This window comes from Eublepharis macularius, chromosome 13 (genome assembly GCF_028583425.1).
Source record: "Eublepharis macularius isolate TG4126 chromosome 13, MPM_Emac_v1.0, whole genome shotgun sequence".
Lineage (NCBI taxonomy): Eukaryota > Metazoa > Chordata > Lepidosauria > Squamata > Eublepharidae > Eublepharis > Eublepharis macularius.
The window spans coordinates 7,645,861-7,672,444 of NC_072802.1; the positions used below are offsets into that span (position 1 = coordinate 7,645,861).

The 26,584-nt window shown below is 44.4% G+C and overlaps 1 protein-coding gene across 1 annotated transcript in view; it reads left to right on the top strand.

Annotated features, from left to right (window-relative positions):
• LOC129341381 (ligand of Numb protein X 2-like) overlaps window positions 1-26,584 on the top strand; it is a 58,372-nt gene that overhangs the window by 24,932 nt on the left and 6,856 nt on the right. The window contains exons 2-7 of the mRNA XM_054996544.1: window positions 9,597-10,073; window positions 14,704-14,930; window positions 17,710-17,906; window positions 18,737-19,105; window positions 23,004-23,189; window positions 26,298-26,472. Of these exons, the coding sequence (XP_054852519.1) occupies window positions 9,673-10,073; window positions 14,704-14,930; window positions 17,710-17,906; window positions 18,737-19,105; window positions 23,004-23,189; window positions 26,298-26,472 (1,555 nt within the window). The 5' untranslated portion in view covers window positions 9,597-9,672. The remainder of the gene's footprint in view (window positions 1-9,596; window positions 10,074-14,703; window positions 14,931-17,709; window positions 17,907-18,736; window positions 19,106-23,003; window positions 23,190-26,297; window positions 26,473-26,584) is intronic.

Genomic DNA, 26,584 nt, shown 5'->3' on the forward strand with positions numbered 1-26,584 from the left:
ACTTGCACAGCCAGTTTAGAAGCTGACTCAAGTAACAGCCAAGCCTCTCACCCCCACAGCAGAAAACTGGGGGGATAAATACATGTCAACAGTCCCAGATTCTATTCTTGGTATGCCTAGTCCAAGGAGTTTGGGTAGAAGGGGTGAGTGGTAAGCTGCAGTACTGCAGCCCAAGCTCTGCTCACGACCTGAGTTCAATCCTGGCAGAAGCCGGGTTCAAGTGGACAGCTCAAGATTGACTCAGCCTTCCATCCTTCTGAGGTCGGTAAAATGAGTACCCAGTTTCCTGGGGGTAAAGTGTAGATGACTGGGGAAGGCAATGGTGAACCACCTCATAACAAAAAGTCTGCCAAGAAAATGTGAAGCGACGTCCCCCATGGGTCAGTAATAACTCGGTGCTTGCACAAAGGACTACCTTATAGGTTTTTGACAATCGGCCCAAATACAGGCAATCTCCTTGTAAATGCTCTTCCTTTGTTTATATTTGTTTGAAGAAGTGTAATCCAGAAGCTTACATTTACCATTTTAGAGTTGATTCAGTAATTGTTTTGCTTTGCACTCTTGTTTTGCACATGTAATGTGCTTCTTTTCCTCCTATGGACGAACAGCTCAGGAACAGATGCAGCCAAGTCTCACCACCTCAGTGTTGCTAAATTTACTTAGAAACTTGGTGTTGGCAAGCTTGTAAATACCTGCTTGCCAGGTTGCCTGTGACTGAGCAGAGTTGATTCTTTTTTTGTTTTCAGCTTTCACGCCTTACATATGATTGTCATAAGTATGAGCAGGGGTCATTTCGTAGAAAAAGAGTTGCAGGAACTCATTAGCATAACTCATTAGCATATGGCACACCCCTTGATTGGGCCGAAATGGCCCGGATTTGGCTGCTGCCAGAAGTGGCCGGACCTGGCAGTGGCCCGATCAGGGTCCTTTTGGCTCCAATCCAGGCTGAAACAGGCCCAAAATGGCCATTTTGGGCAAGTTTTGGCCTGGATTTGGCCCCAAATGGCCCAGATTGGGTCAGTGCTGGGCAGGGGAGGGGTCCCCCACCAGGCAACGACGAAATCCTGGTTGTTTTGGTCCTGATCCTGGCCGAAATGGCCCCCAAATGGCCAAAAATGGCCCTTTGGGCCTGGATCAGGGCCAAAACTGCCAGGACCAGGTCAGTTCCAGGCAGGGGAAGGTTCCCCCACCAGACACACCCGATCCCGGCCGTTCCGGCCCGGATTCCAGGGGGAATGGGGCCAAAATGGCCAAAAATGGCCATTTTGGGCCTGTTTCCCCCGGATCAGGGCTGAAATGGCTGGGACTGGGTTGGTGCCGGGAGGCTTTCCCCGCCCGGCATCAACCCAATCCTGGCCATTTCAGCCCCAATCCCAGCAGAAAATGGCCCAAAATGGCCATAAGTGGCCATTTTGGGCCTTTCAGGCCCAGATCAGGACCGAAACAGCCCAGATTGGGTCGGAGCCAGGTGAGGGAATCCTCCCCTGCCTGGCACTAACCCAGTCTGGGCTGTTTTGGCTCTGATCTGGGCCCCAAAGGGTAAATGATGGCCCTTTTGGGCCCGATTGGGCCGAAACGACTGGGGCTGGGTTGCTGCTGGGTGGGGGAGGCTTTCCCCACCCGACACTGACCTGATCCAGGCCCATTTGGCCCGGAACGAAACAGGCCAAAATTTGCTGAAAATGGCCATTTTGGGCCCATTTCGGCCCGGATTAGGGCCAAAATGGATGGGACCCGGATTGGTGCCGGGCACTGACCTGATTTGGGCTGTTTCCGCCCCAATCTGGACCCCTTCGGCCCTGAAATGGCCCTGACCTGGGTCGGAGACGAAATGGCCAGGACTGCATCAATGCCTGGCGGGGGAAGGCTCCCCACCAGGCACTGACCCAATCCAGGCCGTTTGGGCTCGGATTCGGGACATTTTGGCTCCAATTGAGGCCTAAACGGCCCTAAAGTCAGGTGGACGGGCCCACCTGACTTGGGGGAATTTCCGGAATGCCGTTTCGGTGCATTGCCCCTCGAAATGAGCCCTGAGTACGAGTGGGAAAGTTAGTTACTAAATATTTTTAATGGCAATCTGTGGGCTACTTTGGAAGAACTTAGGTGAAATTGTTCAAACCAATTTACTAGTTTGAGAAGATCCTGATTCCATTGCACATACTTTCCTTGGTTTTCTGGTTTCATGTGGGACATGGAGCTTTGTTGCATACCGATGTGGTTAGTGTGCCTGATTGCTTTGTCAATCTCTTTGCTGCCTGTGCTGTGAAAATGCACAAGATACCTGACCTCTTACTTTCTCGTCAGTTGGCCAATCTTTTTTATGTGCTGCTTATCATTTGATCTATGCATACAACAAGTACTGGGATTGCTAGTCTTGTTTGCTTTCTTGCCAGCCAAGAAGCTGGAATGTTGGCAATCCTGTCCCTAGGAGAAGGTCCATAGGCTGTTCTCTTACATAGTTGACATACAGTGCAATCCTAAGCAGAATTACTCCAGTCTGTGCCCACTGAAATCAGTGAGCTTAGACCAGAGTAACTCTGTTTAGGATTTCACTGATAATTGTGAAATTAATAGCTTGTGCGTTAAGGGTTCCATTCTATCTCATCTGTTGCCTAGAAAAACCTCACTGAAAATCATTTCACTTGATCTTAATGAACTCTTCTAATAGGATGGAGTTTATTTGAGAGAGTCTTCCTTCAGTTCTGATTCCTGTATTACTACTGCTTTTATCAAAGGGGAAACCCCAGAACTAATGGAGGAGTGGAAATTACATTGCTCCACCAGCCCCAACCCCATCCCTCCACGGGGTTTAGTTCTCCTTGCCTCCCTCCGTCTTGCTGTTGGCAGCTCTGCTTCTTTCCCTCTTTGCCACTTGCAGGCACCATTTTTGGTTACTACTGCTACCCAAAATGCAGACTGAGTTCTTACTCTTAACATTTTTGGTGTGTGTTTTTACCCCCAATGTTTGAAATCACATTTTTCTGAAAACCTGGAAAGCCTTTTGGGTTTGCAGAACCCTAAATTGTAGCTATAACTGGCCCCACTGAGTTAGATATCTTATATACTCGTAGCCAAGTGGCCCTGATCTGTGGATGCTTAAATCCAGAGACTGGAGCCATGAATGGACAAGACAGATCTTCTTACACATCTTAAAAATGCCCCTGGTTTGCAGAAACATCTGAAATCTAAAAAAATCTTTTTAGATCCTTTTTTAGATTTCAGATGTTTCTGAAATATTTGATTCTTAAAGCTACAGGAGCTCCTTTTATCATTCTGGTTTTTTTTAAAAAAAAACAATAATAAAAGGAGCTCCTGTAGCTTTAAGAATCAGATGCCCTCAGTGGCTGTTGCTAGGCAACCACAACAGTGTTCCAGGCTTGGTTTCTGTCAGAAACAGGCAGGGAGAGGGGGGGCAGGGCACTTTCCAGGGCTCTTTTGGCCTTTGAGGGAGGATTTAGTAGGGTCAGTCCCAACAGCAAACACCAGATGGCTTGATACCACGTGACTTGCATGACTCACCCAGGCCCGGCTTGCTGCTATTCAATGCCTCAAAGCCAGCGTAGTGTAAAGGTTAGAGTTTCAGAGTTAAGATCCAGGAGACCCAAGCTGGAATCTCCACTCTACTGTGGAAGCTCACTGGGTGACTTTGATCACGTCACTTACTGTCAACCTAACCTACCTCTCAGGGTTGTTGTAAGGTTAATATGGACGCAAGGAGCATGATGTAAGCTTTGAGGTCCCCAGTGTAGAAAAGGGCAATATGTGAATGAAGCAAATTAATACATATAGATGAAGATGGGGAGCAGATAAAAAGGCAAGTTTTGTAATGGATTTAAAGGAGAGAAGGGCATAGGGAAAGGCGAGCATATGGAGGAAGAAAAGAGGAAATATTGTGGGGAAGGGGATACAGAGAACAGCGAAGTAATCCCCCTCACAAGGCCTTGCAGATTCCCCACCATGCAACTGGGCCCAGATCAGCTGGCACCATGCAACTGGGCCATAGGAGAGAGGCTGCTGGCGGGTGGGGAGGAAGGGGGAAAGGTGGTGAATACAGGGAAGCAGACAAAGGCAGATGGGAAGGAAGCAGGAAAAGGGGAGAGGCTATGGGGAGCAGGGAGAGGAAAGAGGATATGGTGTGAGGGAATATGAGATGCCCCCGCAAGTCTTTTTGAGTTCCCCACTTGTAAGGATTATGTTCTGTGGTCTTGCCAAGATGGCAGCTGTACTGTAGCTTCTCTGCTTGCATCTATACAGTGTTAACATCTTTCCCATGAGACATTTGCCTTCTACCTTTTGAAGCCATGATCCTTTTTTGCTTTTCCCTGAGAGTTATTTCTTTCGTAGGTAGATAGAACAGGATACAATGTTGCCTGTAGGATCTTAGTTGTTCAACATTTTGCCCATGAGCCAAGAAAAGTTGAAGAATGGTACTTTAGTCAGCATTTTACTCTGCTCCTCCATATACTCCTAGATTTAAAGATTACATGCAGTCTGAAGTTAACTAAAAGACTCATTGTCTCTGCTTTTGGCAGGATACCCAAGTTATTAGCATTCTGTAAAGCCACAGATGTGCAAATGGGGGAAGAATATGTGTGATTCAGCAACTGGTGAAAGCACTGTAATTTGCCATGATGAGAACAAGAGTAGACAACTTGCTTGTATTATAGTGAATAATTTTAAATTAGCAGGATTATGCAGTATAATAATGCCTAACTTGGCTTGATATGACTGGAAGCGAACTGCACACAACTCCATTGTTAACATTTGGTGGAGGGGGGGGTTGTTGCAGCAGAACTGATTCTGTAAACCTGCTCTGGTGGGAAAGAAAGTTGAAAGGTCAACAAGATAGACAATGTTACCAAGTTTGTTCCAACAGTGTTAAGTCTTGCTGCATATCTCTTCATGCCATGCTTTAAAAACAGCTTGTCCACTTGTGGTACTAAAGAGCAGCGTGGACATGCACTCTACCACAGGCATACCCTCTCCCTCCAGGAATCCATGTCTGGCATATTGTAGAGTTCTGGAACAAAATCTAGGGTGTAGTCAGTTCATGTGGGGCACTTGCTGGGCCCCCTGATGTCTTCTGGGAACTGTGTGTGTTATGTGCTGTCAAGTCGCCTCCGACCTTTGGTGACCCTATGAATGAAAGACTTCCAAAATGCCTTACAGTTTTTTCTGGGAATTATAAATATGAAATGCACCTATCGCTTCATGGTGAAAGATTGGAACTGGCCAGCTGTCTTACAGGAAAGTTTGTGCCCCTCATTACTAATCTTCGCATTGAAAAACCCTTGAGAAGCTTCAAGGGAACATCCGTTTAAGGAAATCTCTCTTCCTCTGTTGTTGAATTGGAGTGGATATGATCATTTTGAAGAAAAAGAAGAATATGCTGTCGAGTCACAACTGACTCATGGAGACTCCATTTGCAGGGCATTCTAGGTAAGAGACAAGCAGAGGTGTATTGCCATTGCCTTCCTCTGCATAGCAACTCCAATCTTCCTTGTTGATCTTCCAGCTGAGTGCAGACCGTAACTGAACCTGCTTAGCTCAGTCCTGACAAGCTCAGAGCCAAGCTACAAGTGACGCCTTACACAGGTTGGACACTTGTCAGCTTACCTCAAGTTTTGATGGGAAATGTAGGCGTCCTGGTTTTACAGCTTGGCTCTCCATTACAGCTGCAAGACCAGGATGCCTCCATTTCCCATCAAAACTTGAGGGAAGCTGACAAGTGTCCAACCTGTGTCAGGCGTCACTTGTAGCTTGGCTCTCAGTCTAAGCAGGACTATTCAGACCAGTCTGGAGTGGGGTATAAATGAGGTTCAGAATGATGCCCAATTTATACACATAATGCCATGGAACTAATTCTTAGGCTCTGAGCTTCATTGCGTGAAAGTATACTGGTGTGTCCTACATGGAACATCTGCTTTGTGATTTGAGTCATAGAAGACACAACAGACTAGTTCCAGCTTGCTACCCTTAGAAGAGCTGTTCACCTTACGATCTTTCCAACAGGTGTGGGTTGTGTTTAATCACAAAGGTCGTGTCTGGGTTTCTAAAAGACTCAAGCAGCTTCCTTTATGCAGTGAAGACAAAACAGTGAATGAAGTATATTCAGCGCTTCCTTGGTGCACTGAGAAATCTGACACCTCAGTGATTTAAAATTCAGATACGTTTAATCTCCAAGAATTCGGTGTGACTGAGCAGGAATTACATGACGATGGGGGTAGCCCACCTTTTATGCATTTAATGTAAAATTACTGATATGCCCCTTTAGTGCTTAACAGGAGGCCCCCAAATAGCTTGCAACAAAGGGAGGTTTAAAACAGAAGGTGAAATCACAGCATAGACGTGGGACGCCCTCAGTCTGCCTTGGTCCTTTGTTTATAGGCTTCCTGATGAACTTTTACCCCTTTCAATACAGAATATGGCCTCCAAGGCTGAAAGGTGGCAGGCCTTCTGAGAAACACGACACTCTACATTTAGTTTTAAAAACAGATCAATTCCTCTTTTGCTGTGAGAATTATTTTTTTGAAGCACAGTTTGCTGAAGTTATCTTGCACTCCTTGTGGTTCACTGCCTATTGTGACTGGCCTTGTCAGGCACTCGCCACCATTTTCACAGTCACAGACCAGCATAAAAATAGGAGGCTTGCTGAGGTCCAGGTGAGCTTCTGTCGAAGGCTCGTTTGGTCACATGAGCATGTCCTTGGTACCTGAAAAGTTGAGCGGTCTGCCCTCCCTTATTGCTGATGTTTCACTTGGCATGTTTTTCAATCCTTTTTAAAGGGCCCCTTCCCTGTACCCTGCCCTGTTTTTTTCTTTCCAGTTCTGTATTCCTCTACATGCTAGTTTACACTGGTCAGAGAGCTGTTTGTTACCATTGGCTACCTATCAGCTACCGTGCTCAGTTGGTTATCACATATAAAACTCTTCACAGCCTTGGCCCAGCATACCTACAGGACCGCCTCCCTCCCTATGTTCCTCCATGGCAGCTTTGCTCATCTGCACAGGGTCTCCTGCAGGTGCCAGTCTGCACATGGGTGAAATCAACAGCTGCCCGTACATGGGCTTTCTCTGTGGTGGCCCCCACCCTGTGGAATGGCCTGCCTGAGGTAAGGAGAGCCCCCACTCTCTTAGCTTTCCGCAAATGGTCCAAAACGGAATTATTCAAAAAGGCTTTTATATTGTAGGTAGGGGCTCTCAGATGCTACACTAAACTCACTAGTGAAGCATCTATAGATTTCGCCACTATGTTGCCTTACATACTGCCTGTTGTCTTAAATATGTGCTCCTACAAGCTACTTGTACTTCATGTGGTATAATGTCAGCCCTAGAATTGCTCATGTTCTGTTTCAGCATTTCTTCAACTCTGTATTGGATTCTTACTAATGTTTTATCTTTGTAAACTTGTGTTTATTTACCCTGTGGCCTTGTTTATAGAAATGTCCTTGAAATTGACTCTACTAATCTCACACTGTGTAATCCACCTTGAGTTTTAGTAAGAAAGGCGGACTATAAACGACATAAATAAATACAATAAAGCACTAAGTGGCCTGGATCCAAGGTATTACTTTACATTCCCTGCCCTTCAGTGAACCCCATCTACAGGAGCCCTGCTCTGCAGAGGCAAAGTGGATAACCAGAGATGAGGTTTCTCAGTTGCAGAGCCTGGCTTCTGGAGATTCCTCCCTACAGAAATTCTGATGGCATTGAGCTTGTTGGGATACTATTGTTGTTTTGTGTGCATTCTGTTCTGCCAGCCAGTCCATATGCCTGTCTTGTCTGTGTCCAGTGTTAGAATGGTGGGTTTTACTGTTGCTTTAAGGTGAGTGTGCTGATTGCTATCAATTAGTGCTCTTAATATTGGAAGCTGCCTCCTTAATAGTTGTACGAAGAGGCAAGATAAAAATATTCTAATTTTAAAAAAAACAATAAGGCTTGAACTCGATTTCTTATACCTTAGTGCTTTTTCTTCTTAACAAGAAAAAGGGCCATGGCATTTTAGAAGTTTGGAAAATAAACACATGCAAAGATTCATGTTTCATATTGACATCAATGTCAACAGACCGTTTTTTTAAAAGCAGTTACTATTCAATTACGGGCTGGTTCAGTCTGAGAACGTGAATTTAATTTCTCCAGTCCAAGTGTAGGAATTTTATATATTAGGCCTATGATAAGCACCCGGTAGCAACATCGCAATAAATACCTAAAGGCACCAGTTATTACTTAGCGCTCATACCAAATCCCTGGTAAAAGAAATGACTGTTGGTAAAACAAAGACTCTTCTTGAATTTGTTATGCTTAAATCATTGAAAATTGCCTTCCCAGCTTCTTTTAGCAATGGTCTAGGTCTGGGGAAATGACAGATAATTGGCCAACCTTAAATAATCCCTAGTTTCTGTCTCTAATTGCAAAATTACTAGTCTGAAAAGAGCCCTTTCTCAGACAGGCTTGTCACTGTTGAGTAATAAATCTGTCAGCGGACTAAAAATAAATTCTGAATTGTATTACAAGATGCAAAGTTAGCATAAATGAACGCAGTGACATCATGCTGAATGGTAAAAATGTGGATCAATTGCTAGTTTTTTCAGTGGCTTGATAAATAAATATCATCCACTGCCTGGATGCATAAAGCAAGCATCACTGAGTGCTCAAAACTGTAGACTTGAGAGAGTAATGGACAATGGTCTTATTTTTAAAAAATTTAGCTACTTGTAAGAGATCCAGGCCAGAAATGTCATCTCAGCCTCCCCCCCCCCCCCGTACCTAGCATTGTCTTCTGTCCTATAAATACTCATTGCTTTAACAATGTTATATACTTGTTAGCACCAGTAGAAATACTGGTACTGTGCTTTCCCATGCATTTATATGTTTTAAAGAGTATTTCTGACATTCACTCTTGGTAAACCTTGCAAAAACCCTGTATGATAGGTCAGTTTTATTGTATTCATATTGCAGAGAGGGTATTGCCTAAGCCCCTCTGGAGAGTTAATGGCTAAGACATGATGGGCAATTGGGGGGTGGGGGTGGTCTGAAGGCCAGAATAGATTGGATCCTGTGATCTGTGGGTTCAAGAACAGGGGATCTTTTCCATCATCCCCTCCCTCTATAGCCATTTCTGTCCCAGGAAGTTTCGTTCCTGGGGTCGAGGGGCCTGCATAGACACACCACAGGCAGAAAGGGTGATCTCACTCCCTTCCCTCTCCTCGCTTTAGCCATCCAACTGGGGCAGCTATTAGTAGGCAAATTAGCCATTGTTAACAGTGAGTGTTCCCTAGAATACACCCATCATTTCCTGGGTGTGCAAATGTTTACTGTCACTAATCTTCTCATTGAAACACTTCAGAAGGCTTGTGTGGAGCCTGGAACACAATTCAAAAGTCAGTCTTTCTTGGATTAGGTTGTCTACTGTTTTGGTTAGGTGAAGAGGTCTTTTTTCAGGAAAGCTAAAATAAAAACTACAAAAGAGTCATGGTGCAGAGAGAAAGGAGTGGGAATTATTGCTTTCCCTGAAAGACTGATTAAATTCTAACCTAGTAAGCATCCCAAGTTTGCATTTCAGAAAACTGATGGCTTTGTTTTCTTCCTTTGTTTCAGAAGCCCCGCTTCTTTGCCGATATCTTCTCAGCCAAGCAAGGAACTTGGCCGCCTTCCCCTGATGTAAGCACGCCAGATGCTGGGCACCATGGGTGAGCCTGTAGGAGAAGAGCCCATTTCCACAGTCAGAGAACTCTGCCATGAATGCGGACAGTTCCACTTATTGCCAGACAATCATCTCTATAACTTCCAGGACGAAGTGGACGATGAGCTGGTTTGTCACATTTGCCTTCAGCCTTTGCTCCAGCCTATGGACACACCTTGTGGACATACATACTGTTTCAAGTGTCTTGAAAACTTCATGCAGGAATACACCTTCTGTCCTATGGATCGGAAAAAACTCTCTTTCCAATATTGCCGAAAGTCCAGCCTTCTGGTTCGGAACCTGCTAGATAAGCTCATTGTCCTCTGCCCTTTTCAGGAGGACTGTAAACACACTATGCAGCGGTGTGAATTAGAGGCTCACTTACAGAACAGGTGCGTACATGATTAACTCAGCTTGCATGTTACCTGTCTATATGGACAGAACAGAGAATGGTGAACCCTTGTAGTTTATAAATTGTTGCCAGGACGTTTAAAGAATTGCAAACAGTGAACAACCAGAGAAGTGGGAGCAAGCGATGGTAGTGAATGCCAACATCTCTTTCATGTCCCCCGTTTGCAAATCAGAAACCAAACTCATAAGAGCACGATACTGCCATTTCCTCTTCTGGTCAGTTTTCCCAGTGCTAATTGTTCCCCTGCCCCAGAACTGCCACATGGGGGAAATGTACGGGTGGATTTGTATCAGAAAAACTGAATGAAAGGAAAGGTGGTTGAGACCCTCTTACCAACACACACACCTCCACCATTAGTGCCACAGGCCCTAAATCAAGGCCTATCTGGAGTACCTTTCAAGGCTAAAAAGTCTGTGGAAGATTCAGTCTTAAATCTTCCATTTTGAATCTAGCTTGGCACTAAGTTGCAAAGCCACAGAAGGTTCATGAGAATGGAGAACAGACGGTCTAAAGAGGTGGCAGCTGTGTTAGAAGTCAGAACCATGGCGAGGCACCCTGCTTTTGGAGCTGTGGCCCACTGTAGAAGCTGCAGTTTGTGATGGGAATAAGGAACTGGCCTTACAGATTTATGTCACTTCTATGCTGCCCTTGCCAGGCTGTTTATTTTGGACAGGTTTGTCTTGAGTGGCATGGAAACTGGGTAGTGTCATTGCTGAAACCACTGCAATGAATTCAACCTCAAAACATTTAAAGTTGTTTTTTGTTGATAAAATCCTGTTCAGATTGTTGGGAAAAAGGGAGCCATGTCCCCTCCTTACAGACAATATCCAGCTGAGAGGGTAGGTAGAGAAGAATTCTGACCTCATCAGAGGTTGTAAGTGATGGATGGTAAGGGATGGGTCAGCTTTCAGTGACCCAGTGTTCAGTCATCGGCCAATGGCATGATCTGGCTGTGCTTGAGGCTCCACCCACATCACTAGCTACTGCTCCCCCTTTCCCACAGCCTCCATTAAATTTATGAAAGACCTCCCTGGCCCCTGACTGTCCTCCATCCATAACAGGCAGTGAGCAGGCAGTGCCCCCTCCGAAGCCTCCTGCACGGAGGACCAAGTTGTGCCCAGTTAAGAAATACCATCGTACTAATTTTCTACACCATCTAATTAGAATAGGTATGACATGCTGTAATTTTCCCACAAACATTAATGCAATCAAAAATAGGTTTTTGAATCTGACCAAAGAAGACTGACTGCCTTTTGTGCAGCCCTTAACTCGAACTGTGCTTTTGCAACATATTCCCAGCCAGCAAAGTGCTGGGGTTTTCTGTTAATATTATAAGCAGTAGCAGTCTGTGTATGTGTGTTTTCATTTTATATAGTGCCTAGACACTGTAGATGCTTTAAATAATAGAACTGCTTAACTAATTTTGCAAGTTAAATGTTACCATCATATGAGAGGTTATACATTTTCAGTATCTCTCACACACACAGTTTCACCAATGTCATAACTAGTCAATCTTAAGGGAGTGACATAGCAGATTTTACTGCATGCAGGTATGCCTCAACTCTGCAGTAGAATTCAAAGCAAAAAGGTGGTAGTTTGTGCTGAGAAAACAGCATTTATGCTGGTTTGGTATTGTTTTAGTAAGACAGAAAGAAAAAAATGACCAAATGCTCTTGTATGATGTAATTCATATACAGTGAAAATGGCAACACAGATTTTTAAAATTTTGTCTTCAAAATACAAATACATGACTTGATGATTTATTTATTTATTCGATTTATATTCTGCCCTCCCCACACCAGCAGGCTCAGGGTGGATTAAGCTGGTTTCATTACTAAAGAATAAACCAATTTACAACTTATTAAAGTAGTAGTATAACTCAGTGCAGAATCCTTTGGTACTCTACCATGTCAGTCGGTTCTAATTAAGTTCTAATTATGAAGTAGATTCAGTATCATTTCTTTACTGATTAAAAAGTAACCTTTCCAGAGCTGGAGTTCAAGCTTTTTGCTATTATAAAAAACGATAGGAAGTAGATGCAGATTTATTTTGCCATGTTTCAAATAAGAAGTTTTTAAAAAACTTTACCTTTCCCTAGTCCATTAATTTAGGAATGATACCAAATGATGCTTGGAGCTTTGATGGTAAGCCATGGTTCAGGGCTGCTTCTCAGCTGATGGTGTCCATCTTCTCAACTCTCAGCTTCAAGAGTTCACTCCTCTGTGATGTAAATGGCCTCTGGTAGGGGTGAGATGGCTCATGTGCCAAACCTTTCTCTGTGACTAAACAACATGCCAAACTTTCCTTTGTCACCAGAAAACGAAGTAAATCCTGCATTTTGAACTCTTTACTCTAAATCATCATTGCAAAACCCACTTGTCAGTCAATCAAGCGAACTGGAGCTGATCAGTTCAGATGTTACACCCAAATATGCTTACTTCTTCTTCAGCATAATTTGGTCTGGTGTCTGAATTGAGCCACAACTTGTCACAAAAAGGCATATCGATCTTACAGTTAACACTAACAAACATTTAAGAATATTCTCAGTATTATTTTAGAAGTTTAAGTAACATTTTTGGATCACAAATATCATAAAGAGCAGCACCCCCACTATTGACTGGGGACCCAAATGAACACCGTCAGAATGTTGGAACTTCTGCAGGAATGTGAAATGTACATTGAAGTTGTAATGTGCTCCTGGTGGTGCATGCTGTTGTCAGTTGTGCACTCTTTTGCATTATGTGACTTGAGGATCTTGGTTGCAGCATTTTTAAAAAGAGAGACCAGATGTTAAGTTTCACTTCTTCCAAGCAAGATAGCACAAAAATCCCATGTCTTGCACTGACCTTGTTCAGTCAGAACGTGAAGGCAGAGAGAGTTTATCTTAATCTTTAGTGCCACACATAATTAGTCCTGTGTTCAAGTTCTCCTTGGTTTTCCTGAGGGCATCTAGTGGGCTCGGGGCTCATTTGAGGTATTTTGTCTTCTCGGGTAAGGTATACTTGGTGCAACCTGTGCTGTTACTGGACAGGTTCAAGCCAAGCGCCGGCAGCATTGCTGCAGAAATTGGCTTGGATTTGGCCGGCCGTGGAGATGCCAGAGGCCTCCTGAGCTGCCAATGACTGCGAGTGAGCCATATTCCTCATTGTGCTGGCCCAAGCAATCCCTTCAGTGGCTTGGCCAGCAAACTGGCCCAGGGCTGTTCACTGTTTCAGACAAGGGGCACTGGGCTGGGTGGGCCTTTGTCCAGCAAGGCTGCTTTGAATCCTTAACAGTGTTTGTGGTCCTTCAGGCGGCCAGTTGTGTGTGTACTTAGCAGAAGCTTGTTTTCTTGAGTCATCAACATTCTTGAGTGTTATCAGATAACTTTCCTTGGCATGTTTACTGAACTCAGAGTTTCAGAGTTCTAGCATGACTCAGCTGATGAGGGTTGAGTTACATTTTAATCTTTAGGAAGAAACTGAAACCCAAATGAAGAACTGGGGTGTTTGAGGATGGGGGAGGGGGGGAGGGACTGTATTCATTTTTGCATGAGAAGTTTGGAGGTTGAGCCAGATATAAGCTAGATAGTGACATCTATTTTTCCCTTTTTTTAGTGAAGAAGGACCAGAATTACAGTAGATCGCCACCCTCATGTTGTGTTTTTTAATTTGTATTGCTGTAGAATACCTACAGCTGCCCACAGCTAGTCTGTACTTATTTATTATTTCTATCCCGTCCTTCCTTCAAAGAACTCAAGATAGCAGATACCCCAATTTGTCCTCACAACAGCTCTGTTGTGGGCAGAGAGAAAGCAACTATCCCAAGATCATCCCGTGAGCACCATTGATTTGAACCTGGGTTTCTCCAGTCGTTGTCTGACACTCTGACCACTATACTGCACATCTTCTTTTGTAAATCTGCTTTCTACTTGGCTAGTGTCCCTGACTAACACAGCCATTGTGTGTTTACAGGAGGTGCCCATTGACTTACTTGCCAATAAAGAAAGTTTCTTCTGAAGGTTTCTGGTGCTTAATGTTTACAGATGTCCTCCTCATGTCTCATCAATGGCTCCCATTCTTCTCCCTCTACCCTCCCTAGGTTGGGCTGTAATGCTTCTGGAAAATATGTTGCAGGGAGTGTTAATTTGCATGCTCATTTGTTCCCTGGCAGCCCTAGAGGGAGTTTAACATTGGGAAAGCCTCCTTGAGCCAAGCCAAGTAAATAATCATGGTAACCTTTTATGTAATTAGCCTGGCAGAAACCATTAGGAAACATCTGAGCATATCAAAAGTCTCTTGAAAACTAAAGTCACAGGTGACCCATCTGTCTGATTCATTCCTGTTATTCTTCTGACTTTCTAGAGTCAAAGCCTTTGTTTCAGCATTAAAAGGTTGTTGCATTTATTTATTTAAAAATAATAAATAAAAACAAATGAATTAAATAAAAGTAGCAAGACTTTATTAGTAATTTTTTTAAAATATGAGTGTTTTTTTCTCTCTCTCTTCTGGGAGATGGGAAGCTTAAATCCTGGCTTCCCCCCACCCCGCAGCACAAAGGTGGTGAAAGGATTTGTGAGGCCTGTCTGCTTGCTTGCATCCTTTGTAGCTAAGGAACTCTTTTCTCTGCAGGTGCCCTGGCTTCAGGAAATACAAAGCTCAACTAGAAAGTAAGAAGAACCCTCGCTCCAGGTTGAGGGGAGATTCCCTTTCCAAACTGGAAGCAAATGCGCTGAAAGAGCCAGAGATAGTGAATGGGCTGTCAACGCTGGTAGCTGGAAGCTCCATTGCTGCCGTGGTATCCTTGGAGACCGCAGAACCTGGGCTGGTTAATCCAGCTTTTGATGGGAGTGAAGAAGGTACGCATCTCTCTCTCTCTCTCTCTCTCTCTCTCTCTCTCTCTCTCTCTCTCTCTCTCTCAGGTTGGAATTCAGTGACCAGAGAAAGTGAATCCTACGATTGAAAGGGACTGTAACCTGCAGCCATGTGTGCAGGAATTAGGTGTGTTTTCCTCTCTTCTGACATATTTATAAGAATTCAATGGCCCTAAAGAAGAGATGAGAGTTTGCAACTTTCTATGCAGGGCTATGTTTATGTTGTGTTTTCACAAGAGTGTAGAAAAGGTGTAGAACCTTAGCTTTCTTTTTTTTAAAAAAAAATACGCTTTTCTACTCCTTACAGCTGTGAAGTTATGCTTGGAACTAAGGGGACAGGCGATGTCTTGAAATTTTAAAAGCCAGAGAGGTGACAGAATAAACTATCTAGTGACTTGGGGCTGGGGCTTCCGTGTTTGGCATAATTTCTTGCTCTTCCCTATGATGAATGAATTACGCAAAATAGAGAGTATTCAAATCTGCCTGATTTACATAATATATACAGACAGCAGAATTTGGGTTGTTTAGGGGCACCAGATTTTATTTTTCAGTGTAAAATACTCAGCCCTCTCAATAAATTTCTCTGTATAGCAACATCCTTAAGAATTTGTGGTCATAATAAGCACAGGTGCTTCAGGATGTACTTGTATTCGTGCCTTAGAATATCCACAGAAGACCCAAAAGGCAGGAATATTTGCTCATAAGCTTCAAGTAGCTAAGAATATAAGAAACCTCTTATAATTCAACCTCTACATAATATAAGAAACCTCTTACAATTCAATCTCTACATAAAACCTTTAGGAGAACTCATTCGCAGCTATGGACTTGGATGTCATCAATATGCAGATAATACCTAACTCTATTATCTCGCTATCCAGATCCCCACAGGATGTAGTAGAAATCTTAGATTGCTGCCTTGACAGCTGTAGTGAAATGGCTGAAAAATAACAAATTAAAATTGAACCCAGACAAAACTGAAGTGATGCTTGTTGGGAAGTCAGAGGTCTTGAAAACCATTGTACTCCCCACTTTTGATGCAGTTCATTTGACTCGGTTAAGAGCCTAGGGGTTATACTGGATCCAGCACTACTACTAGAAAAACAAGTTAAGGCAGCGGCAAAAAATGCTTACTACAATCTCACTCTACCCTGGAAAATGGCTTCTTATCTCGACATGGCTGACCTGGCCACCTGGATCCATGCTATGTTAACATCAAAACTTGACTATTGTAATGCATTATACGTTGGTCTCCCATCTAAGTTAACTAGGAGACTCCAGTTGGTGCAAAATGCTGCAGCTCGACTATTATCAGGAGCGAGCAGGAGCTTGAACATCACTCCCATCCTACAGTCACTCCATTGGCTACCTATCAGTTACTGTGCTCAGTTCAAGGTATTGGTTATTACATACGAAGCTCTTCACGGCCGTGGTCCAGCATACCTACAGGACCGCCTCCCTCCCTATATCCCTCCACGGCAGCTTCGCTCATCTGAACAGGGTCTCTTGCAGGTGCCAGTCTGTACATGGGCTAAATCAATGGCAGCCCATACACAGGCTTTCTCTGTGGTGGCCCCTGCCCTATGGAATGGCCTGCCTGAGGAGGTCAGGACAGCCCCCACGTTCCTGGCTTTCTGCAAACAATGCAAAACTGAATTATTCAAAAGGGCCTTCTTCTCAGCTAGGAGGGTGGTATTGTAGGAAAGGGATCCCAGATGTTTCGCTAATAAGTTAGAAACCATAGATTTCACCATTATGTTGCCTTACATATTATCTGTTGCTTTAAATATGTACTTCTATATACTACCTGTGCTTCATGTTGTTTAATGTAAATCCTAGAATTGATTATGTTCTGTTTCAGCAATTCCTCAACCCCATATTGGATCCTTACTAATACTATGTCTTTGTAAACTTATATTCATTTACCCTATGACATTGGTTATGGAAATGTTCTTGACACTGTATGGAAATGCCTGTCCTTGTCCTTGCCATTGATTGTACTGATCTCACACTATGTAATCCGCCTTGAGTCTCAGTGAGAAAGGCAGAATATAAATGACATAAACAAACAAATAAATAAGAAAAGACTTGCTGGATCAGGCCCTGGGAAGGTCCACCACCACCACCTCTGTTTTTCACAGTGCCCAACCACATGCAGTCTCTCCAGCAGGGAGGGCGCTGAGGCCCAAGCCTCCCCCTGGCTTTTCGTGCAGCATCTGCTGTTCTGAAGTTTCCTAAAGCCATCTTTGGGGAGTGAATTCCTTAAGTTAATTATGCATTGTTTAAAGAAGGTACTTCCTGTTTATTATGAATCTGTTGTCCACAGATTTTATTACTGGGAATGGGGGAGTTCACTGTAGCCACTTTTTCACACCATGGATAATTTTATAAATCTATTGTATCTACCTTTAGTCACCTCCCCTCTCCAAAAAATATTTGAAAGGCCGCAGTTCCCTCCACAATGGGGTGACTGGAACTATACTCAGTATGCCAAATGTAGCTGTACAGTAGATTTATGTCAAGGCATTATGATTCTGGCTATTACTTCTCATGGAATTTGCCTTCTTCACTGCTTCTGTTTGCTGTCCATATTTGCTTTTATTTTATGTATTCCCATGGCAATAAATGTGTGAAGGCCAAGGTGTGATGGATACGTTTCATGTTTAAGGTTTCATGTGTCAAGCTGTTTGAGAGCAGCACAATAAAAAGTGGACATAAAACATTTTAAAATCTTTGATCTGTATCCCTCTTTGATTTCCAAAATCAGATCTGCCTCAGAGAGCTAGTCTTTTAGCAGAGACAAGTGTAATTGAAATTCACCGAGATGACCCTGAGGAAGAGCTTGGGATGCGGATAGTAGGTGGCAAAGACACAGCACTTGGCAATATAGTTGTCCAAGAAGTTATTCGGGATTCAGTTGCTGGCACAGATGGCAAAATAGCACCTGGAGACCATATCATGGAGGTGAGGATTTAGATAAAATTTAAAATATTGAACAGTATAAAAGATCAGCCGCCATTTGAAAATTAGTTGGTTTGTACTTACTTATGCCCTGACCTGGCTAGCCCTGGCAAGCCTGATCTCATCAGATCTTGGAAGCTAAGCAGAGTCGGCCTTGGTTAGTAATTGGATGGGAGACCTCCAAGGAAAACCAGAGTTGCTACACAGAGGCAGGCAATGGCAACCCCCCCCCCCTCCCCATCAGTCTCTTGCCTTGGAAACCCCAGCAGGGGTCGCCATAAGTCAGCTATGACTTGATGGGACTTTCTACCACCATGTTGACTTAAACTGTGGAATGAAGTAAATACCAGGAGATGATGGTATATGGGGGGTGGGAATGCAGGAAGGGTTTAACCACCGATAGTAAAGGGATGTCTTGAGCTGTCTCTGGGTTAGAACTTTGTGGTTCTTCGGAGTTTCGGCTGATGGGCCTTCTTTCCATGGGCACCTCCTGACTTGTGTAAGGGAGGGAGGGCTGTTCTTGATCTGGTCTCTCCTGATCTTGATAAGAACTATCAGTGCCCTTCCCTGAAGATGCTCTACTTCTGCTTCCCATCGCTGGCTTTTACTGTCCTGCTCTACATTCCTAAAGTCAAAGAACACATTAGATTTTCTTTTGCCTTTGTTTTAGCTTTGCCAACAAAAAGGAAACAAACACTACCTGTGGACTCCTGTTTTTTTGTTATGTTGGTGGCCTATATTTCACTTTGCATGCAAGAGGGGAGCTGGGTAGGGGCATCTTGAACTGCCAGTGATGTCATTCTGATCAGCAGTGTTTTTATCCTTCTGCCAAGGTGAATGGTGTCAACATTAGCAGTGTGACTCATAGCCAAGCTATCTTCTTACTGCGCCAGCCCTGCACGACACTCCACCTCCTAGTGTTGCAAGAGAAAGGCTTTACCACCAGGCCTGGGCAACTGGATTCCAGCCCTACAATAAATCAGGAAGTGATCCACGTTACTCTCATAAAGAGAGATCAGTCTGAACCCCTTGGCATCAAACTGATCAGGAAATCTGATGAGCCTGGGATTTTTATTCTGGATCTGCTAGATGGAGGTTTGGCATCCAAGAATGGGAAATTGAGTCGGAATGATAAAGTCCTCTCCATCAATGGGCAGGATCTACGGCAGGGAACACCTGAGACAGCTGCGCAGATAATCCAGGTAACTTGACATAGTGGAGCAGCCCACAGTCTGATGAATTAATCTCAGGAATGTTCATGTTTTGCAATAGGGAAGTGTCTGTCATATGAACGCATGAAATGACCTGAGGCTGATTCTATCTATCTTGCTAACATTGTCAGGTCTGATTTTCAGCTGTTCTCCAAGGTCTACGATCTTGTTCTCTTCACAGCCGGGCTGCCTGTATCACTGGAGACTCCGGGAGTCAGAACTGGGGCCTTCTGCATGTAAAGCAAGCACTCTTCCACTGAGCCCTCCCCAAAGAAAAAAGAAACAAATTGCTTAAGAATCCTTGAGGGCAACTAAACCAGATGTTTTCCCTTTGGCTCTTTATTTTGTGGTTGCCCCAGGAGTAAGTGAATCAAAACATTGCCTTTTGCCACAGAATACTTGTGCTAGATAAATTCCCCCATATATTCAACAGAGGGGGAGTTTGGAGCCTCCAATTTTTAAAAAGCTGTTACACTTTTAAAAATATTGTATAACCAATACACTGTCAGCATGATTTACATCTCAAAATTAAAAGAGAATGATTGGAGGCAATGTGATAAGACCCAGGACCCAGGCCTACTGCTGGATAAGCAAGTGGCAGCTGTGGCCAGGAGTGCCTTTTACCAGCTTCCTCTGGTTAGCCACCGTGGCCTTTCCTGGGCAGAAAAAATCTGGCTGTTGTGGTGCATGCCCTGGTTGCATCTAGATAAGATTTCTGTGATGTGTTTTATGTGGGATTACCCTTGAAAAGTGTTTGAAAACTTCAGTTGGTGCAGAATGCTGCAGCCAGCATGTTGTCTGGAGTGGGTTGTAGGGACCATATCACTCCAGCCCTATCTCTGGTTTTGTTGGTTTATTTTAAATGGTTTTATAATATGATTTTAATATGTATGTTTTAATTTAGTAGATGACTTGCTGGCCCTTTGAGAATAGAAAGGTGGGATATAAATTTTGTAAACAAATAACAGGAAAGAAGAGGGGAGGGTAAAGGTGAGGGAAAGTATTTTGAAAAGAGAGGCTAAATGGCAAGGCACACTTCCATAACTAATGATTTGGGGGCAGGGCTGCAGGAAAGAGGATCTGTGTTACTGGACACAAATTGCGTCACAAGCTGTATTCCGGAGGAGTCCGTCTCTCTGATGCAACCACCGTTCATACTGCAATTACAGTCTTGGCAGGTGTTCTTGGAAAGTATCTCATTTTCATTGGAATAAAATGGACTGGTTCGGCTGCTTGAGAAATGTGAGCTCCTGATACTGTAGAGTTACTTTGAGGACTGATGTACAGATTTGGCGTTTTGAACGAAAAGCCCCTCAACGAACCCAGCTGCGTCTGTTTCGCAAACCGCTGCCCCTCCCTTGTGGTCCATGGAATCACGATGGGATATTTTGCAGCTGTTTTATAAAGCATTTCCTGAGTATTCCCACCTTGTACTTGCTTATGGAAGTTGAGGGTTGCATCATAGGCCACCGGTTAGTTAGCTAGTTAGCACTCTTGTTGTTTCACAATGCACCTACATCAGTGGTTGCCAGAAAGCTTTAGTGTGAGGCTACTTCAGGCTGCTGTACTGATATCTAGTTCTTTCCCCACCCCCAGGAAGCTTGAGGCAGAATCCCTTTCTTCATTTTGTTATCCCACCAGCCCTATGAGGTAAGCCAGGGCCAGAGAAAAAAGCTGACCCAAGGTGGTTGAGTTGAGATTCGAACCTGGGTCACTCTTGTTCTTCTACAGAACTCTAACTAGTGCACCACACTTCTCATCCCAGCACTTGGGCCTTGTTATTTTTTTCCTTTTTACTGCACTGCCTCTACTTTTGTTATGACAGAAGGTCCTCCATCTGCTGTCTCTCCATGAGGTAGTGGAGTTAGCTCTGTTGGGAAGTGGGAGGGCTGCAACAGGCCAAGAGGTAAAACAGAAACCAGTTTGGTCTCTGGCAGGTTTTGAGATGGGTGAGACTGAAGGCCGATCTAGACATTTAGATTTTTAAAGAGTTGGGCCCAGCTTTTCCAGACCCAATTTAGGTTAGTAGTAATATCATTGTTTAATATCATTCAAAAATTCTGCAAGGGACTAAGTCTGCAGTGCAGTGGGACCAGCCAATCTCTCCCCCTCCCCCTCTCCTTTTTGAGTACCAGAACAACCTGTTTCAGGGATTGAGACACAGAAGATTGCTTGGCCCTGCTATGCTGTGGGCCCACCTTGCAGCATTCGTAGCAGCAATGAGAACTACATGGGAGAACAGGAAGAGGCTGTGGCTCTGCAGCAGAGCATGCAGGAGGTCCCTGGTTCAGCCCCAGCATCTCCAGGTCAATAGGAGGCGATGTGAAAAAAACTCTTGAATGGCGTCTCCTGGTATATTCCTGTAAGAGTCATGGCCAGTGGTGCTTACTGGTACTGTTGTGCTGCAGATCAGCACCGCTATCTGCCTGAAACTACCTTCGTGTATATTCCTGTGCAACAGATGCATTCCTTAGCTGGGTGCTGCTGCCCTGTACCTCATCAGGAACATCTACTTGGGTCTATTTGGCAATTCACATTTTCCAGTTTTATGCCTAACATCTGAATTCTGCAGTGTGCTCAGTTCTCAGTTTGTGGATGTCAATGAGTCTACCTACTGAACATACAATATGGATATTTACTCTTCTTCTTCTTATTTATTTATTTATGGCAGAATGCTTCGCTACCCTTATTTGAGTTCTCCAAGTTTAGTCTCCTAAAAAATAATCTTCCTTACTACGATTTCCTGTCTTTACAGAAAAGCACAAACACACAAAATTAATCTGACAAGCATTATCCCTCCACATTTCCTAGCAGTTAGAATATTTGGTGTTTGGTGTAGTGGTTAAGAGTGCGGGACTCTAATCTGGAGAACCGGGTTTGATTCCCCACTCCTCCACTTGAAGCCAGCTGGGTAGCCTTGGGTCAGTCACAGCTTCTAGGAGCTCTCTCAGCCCCACCCACCTCACAGGGTGATTGTTGTGGGAATAATAACAACATACTTTGTAAACTGCTCTGAGTGGGTGTTAAGTCATCCTGAAGGGTGGTATATAAATCCTTTCCAAAACACCTTTCTTACTGTGATTCAAGGCAAATTACAAACAAAATAGAACTATTTAGTTAAGCCTTAAGTTGATAACAAAATATAACAACCTTTAATGGTAACATTTAAATCTAACAGCAAAGATTCCTGGTAAAACAGCAGTGGAGCTGGGACTGAAGAACTGGAAAGAAAAACACATTATCCCTAACAGTGACCCATCTCCCAAGTTCATCCATTACACCACTCTCTCTGTAACAGTGGTCCCCAACCTTTGTGAGCCTCTAGGCACCTTTGAAACTGTAACACAGGGTGGGTGGCACAACCAAAAAGTGGCTGCCACAGGAGGATCCTGTAGAAAGCGGAGCGAACCACAAAATGTCAAGGAGTGCAGTTACGTATAAACTCTAATAACTCTTCAACATTTCAGGCAAAAGCTCTGTTCAACCAAATGTGTTTTAAAGTTTAAAACATATTGTTTAAAAATACTTTCTTGCATACATACAACTTATTTTCACTCACATAATGAAAATCTTTGTGCTGTGGTGCCTGCTGTTGCGGAAGCAATGTTTAAAAAACCAGCGCAACCAACCAGATCTTCACTGGCCAATCAGAAGCTCTGCTGGGTAAAAGCCCAATACGGCGATGCCCACTTTCTAAAAACCCTTTGCTGGCACCAAGAAAGGTGTCAGCAGGCACCATGGTGGTACCCATGGGTGCCATGCTGGGTGCCATGCTGGGGACCCTGCTCTACTAGAATGTCCCCTTGAACAATTATGTTTTGGGCTTTGAAACAAGTATGTATTTGGAAACATCCACTTTAAGCTTTTTGTGTTGGGCTTTTCCCGACAGTCCAGTGAAGCAAGAGTGAACTTTGTCGTTCTCCGTCAGTCCGGGATACAGCTGTCAGATTCTGTTGAAGACGGCGGCACGTCCAACAGCAGCAGCAGCAGCAGCAGCAGCAATGGGGGCAGTCCGGTGCTCCATCGCAGAAGACCCGAACAGAGTCACTATCGACGGAAGTCAAACTATCAAAAGGTGGGTCTTGGGAGGAGTGCTGGTTCGGGGGAGGACATTGCCTTCTCGCGATTCCTTTACTGCTTCAGCTTGGGCCAGAAGAGCACCTTGGGGCTTGACTAGGTTGTGTGCAATGGAATATAGGTTTACATTGCATTGCCATGCATTGCTTTATGGAAATATTTTTAGGTAGTAATATTAAGGGCCACCTAAGCAGCCCTTATCTACTGAGTAAGAGTAAAAAATGCTAGTTTATGATAGGAATAGATAACAGTCCCTAAAAGAGTGTTTATCATACGTTCTGTATATACGGATCTCCCTCCCGTTTCACATTGTCTCATCTGCTGAGGATCCAGGGCATGTCTGCGCGAGACTTGCGGGCATATTCAAGCAGGTGCCTTGGATCATGTGGGGGACTGGCCAGGCCTGGTGGGTCTCGGTGTTGCTGTCCTTCAGCTACAATTCTGACCCTGGTCACAACCAGCATCTTGTAACAGGACATTGTGGTGGAAATGCATTCTTAGTGGCCCATCCGTCTTTCAGGGATGGGAAGCTTGAAAACCACATTCAGTGCTGTGGAGTTGCTCTCTTGGTGTGCTCTAGCAATCAGATCTGTTGGCAGCCTAGTGGAGGCGCCACAGTATTACCCTTTTGGAACCATTTTCTTAGCAGTACTAAATGTGATTGTTGCTGTCATCCACCTTTGATTTCTAAACAAGAATTTGTACTTTGATGATGAGGTCTAGAGGGCAGAATGTTACATATGAATCCTGCAGCGTACTGTCCCCCAACAGCCTTCCTGATGACTGAACCAGCTGCTCTTCTTTCCCCTCCTTCCAAAAGCCTCCTCTAGAAAAGGGAACTTGAACAGATAGATGCCAATGGCAGATGGTACTATATTTAAGCTATCATATGTGTGAAGAAAGTTTTCTCAAGCTGTGTGGTGGTTCAGAATTTCAAGTGTGATTTAATTTCTCCAGTAAAATCAAAAAGAGTCCAGTAGCACCTTTAAGACTAACCAATTTTATTGTAGCATAAGCTTTCGAGAATCAAGTTCTCTTCGTCAGATGCCTGATCGACCAGATGTATTTGACCAGATGTATTTGACCAGATGACTGGTCAAATACAGAAGAGGAGGAGAGAGAAGAGGCAATTAGGGGGAGGAAGGGGGAGGGTGCAATCAAAACATTCCTTTGCTGGTATATGTAAACATCTCCTTTTAGTGTGTGTATCAGTTGGCTTCAAAGGAGTTTGCCCTGTTAGTTTGTAGCAGCCAAACAGCTAGACCATCCAATTCCAATGCAGTATGGGCCTTCGATAACCACAGCTCTCCCTGCCAGATGCATCTGACAAAGAGATCTGTGGTTCCCAAAAGCCCACGCCAGGTGCCACTGAGCTCCCCCAGACCCCACCTCTGTAAAGGAAATCTGTTACCTGTGGTAATGTGATAACCATTCAGTCCCAGCTTGAGAGTCAAATTTGCATATGAATTCCAGTTCAGCAGCCTCCCGTTGGATTTTGTTTTTGAAAGGTTTCTGTTGAACTACAGCGACCTTTAAGTCTTTGATGGAATGTCCTGGTAGATTGAAGTGTTCTCCCACTGGTTTCTGGACGTTGCCATTTCTAATGTCAGATTTGTGTCCATTTATTCTTTTGCGTAGAGGTTGGCTGGTTTGTCCAATGTACAGAGCAGAAGGACATTGTTGGCACATGAGGGCATATATCAGATTGGAGGATGAACAGCTGTAAGAGCCAGAGACAGTGTAGTTGATGCCAGGTGGCAATGCCCCCCTTCACCTGGCCGGGATCAGGCATGAAGCAGGTGGGAATGTCCGCCCCCCCCTTCACCCGGCCAGAATCAAGTGCAGAATAGGTGGCAATGCCCACCCCCCTTCACCCGGTGGGGATCAGGTGCAGAGCAGGTGGCAATGCCCTCCCTCCCTCTCACCTGGCCATAATCAGGTGCGGAGCAGGTGGGAATGCCTGCCCCCCCTTCACCCAACCAGGATCAGATGCGGAGTAGGTGGCAATAATCCCCCCTTCACCCTGGATCAGGCATGGAGGATGAACAGCTGTAAGATTGGAGGATGAACAGCTGTAAGAGCCAGAGACAGTGTAGTTGATGCCAGGTGGCAATGCCCCCCTTCACCTGGCCGGGATCAGGCATGAAGCAGGTGGGAATGTCCGCCCCCCCCTTCACCCGGCCAGAATCAAGTGCAGAATAGGTGGCAATGCCCACCTCCCCTTCACCTGGCAGGGATCAGGCGCAGAGCAGGCGGCAATGCCCGCCCTCCTTTTCACCCGGCCATGATCAGGTGTGGAGCAGGTGGGAATGCCCCCCCCTTCACCTGAGCAGAATCAGGTGCGGAGTAGTGGCAATGACTCCCCTTCACCTGACCTGGAGCAGGTGGCAATACTCGCCTGCCCTCCCCTTTCTAGAGTCTGTTGTATTTTTTCCCCACAACGAGCTTTGTTGCTAGTTTTACATATTAGCCTTATGGAGCTGTGTTAGAGCAAAATCAGGATACAAATATTTTAAATCTCCTCCCTCTTTCCTTCCTTCCTCTTGCTTCCTTCCTCTCCCCTGCCCTTGCCTGTTCCACAATATTCCTGGGTTTGGGTAAGTTTCTGCTCTCTTTGGGAGAGACTGAGGGAAGCAGGGTGTGCGTGAGAACCAGTAGGGGCTGGCATCTGACCCTTGTACTGGTGGGATTATTTACGTATTTATGAAGACATGAATATGCTAACCTTTCCAGAGTCCTGTTTGAGGCAGTTTACAAGTAAAAGCAATACCATAAAATCATAAAAACATCGTAAATTATTCATATAAAATGCCATTATTATGTTTTCAATGCTAAGCATTATTATATTATTTATGAGCTTGTAGGGTACAATTGACCACAGGAACCTAGAGTTATGTTGCTCTATTATCTAAAACAATATGTCTTAGCCACAGATGGGGAAGTGATCGTTTGTTAACAGCAACACAATAATCACCTCCTATAAAGGGCTGGATGTTGAGGATCTGGAAAGCAGCATTCATGTCTAAATAATGTCCTTGAACTGCTATGTAGTGGGGCTTATTACCATAAGGTTCTACAATGTATAAGTTGATCTTTCTCTTTTTAGGCACTCCCTCAAGGATACAGTAGCCAGGAAAAAGTAGTTACAGTAAAAAAGGAGCCAAAAGAATCTCTAGGAATAACAATTGGTGGTGGAAGAGACTGTAAACACAGGCTCCCTGTTTATGTGACTAGCGTGCAACCTGTAGGGTGCCTCTTCAGAGATGGTAGGATTAAGAAAGGTAAGATATGTTTTGAACCTCCTGGTTTATGTTGAGGTTTTGGCATTTGGTGCTTGATTACCTAGTGTTTTGTTCCCCATTGACACTCGGACTGTTCAAGTAATGACCTTGA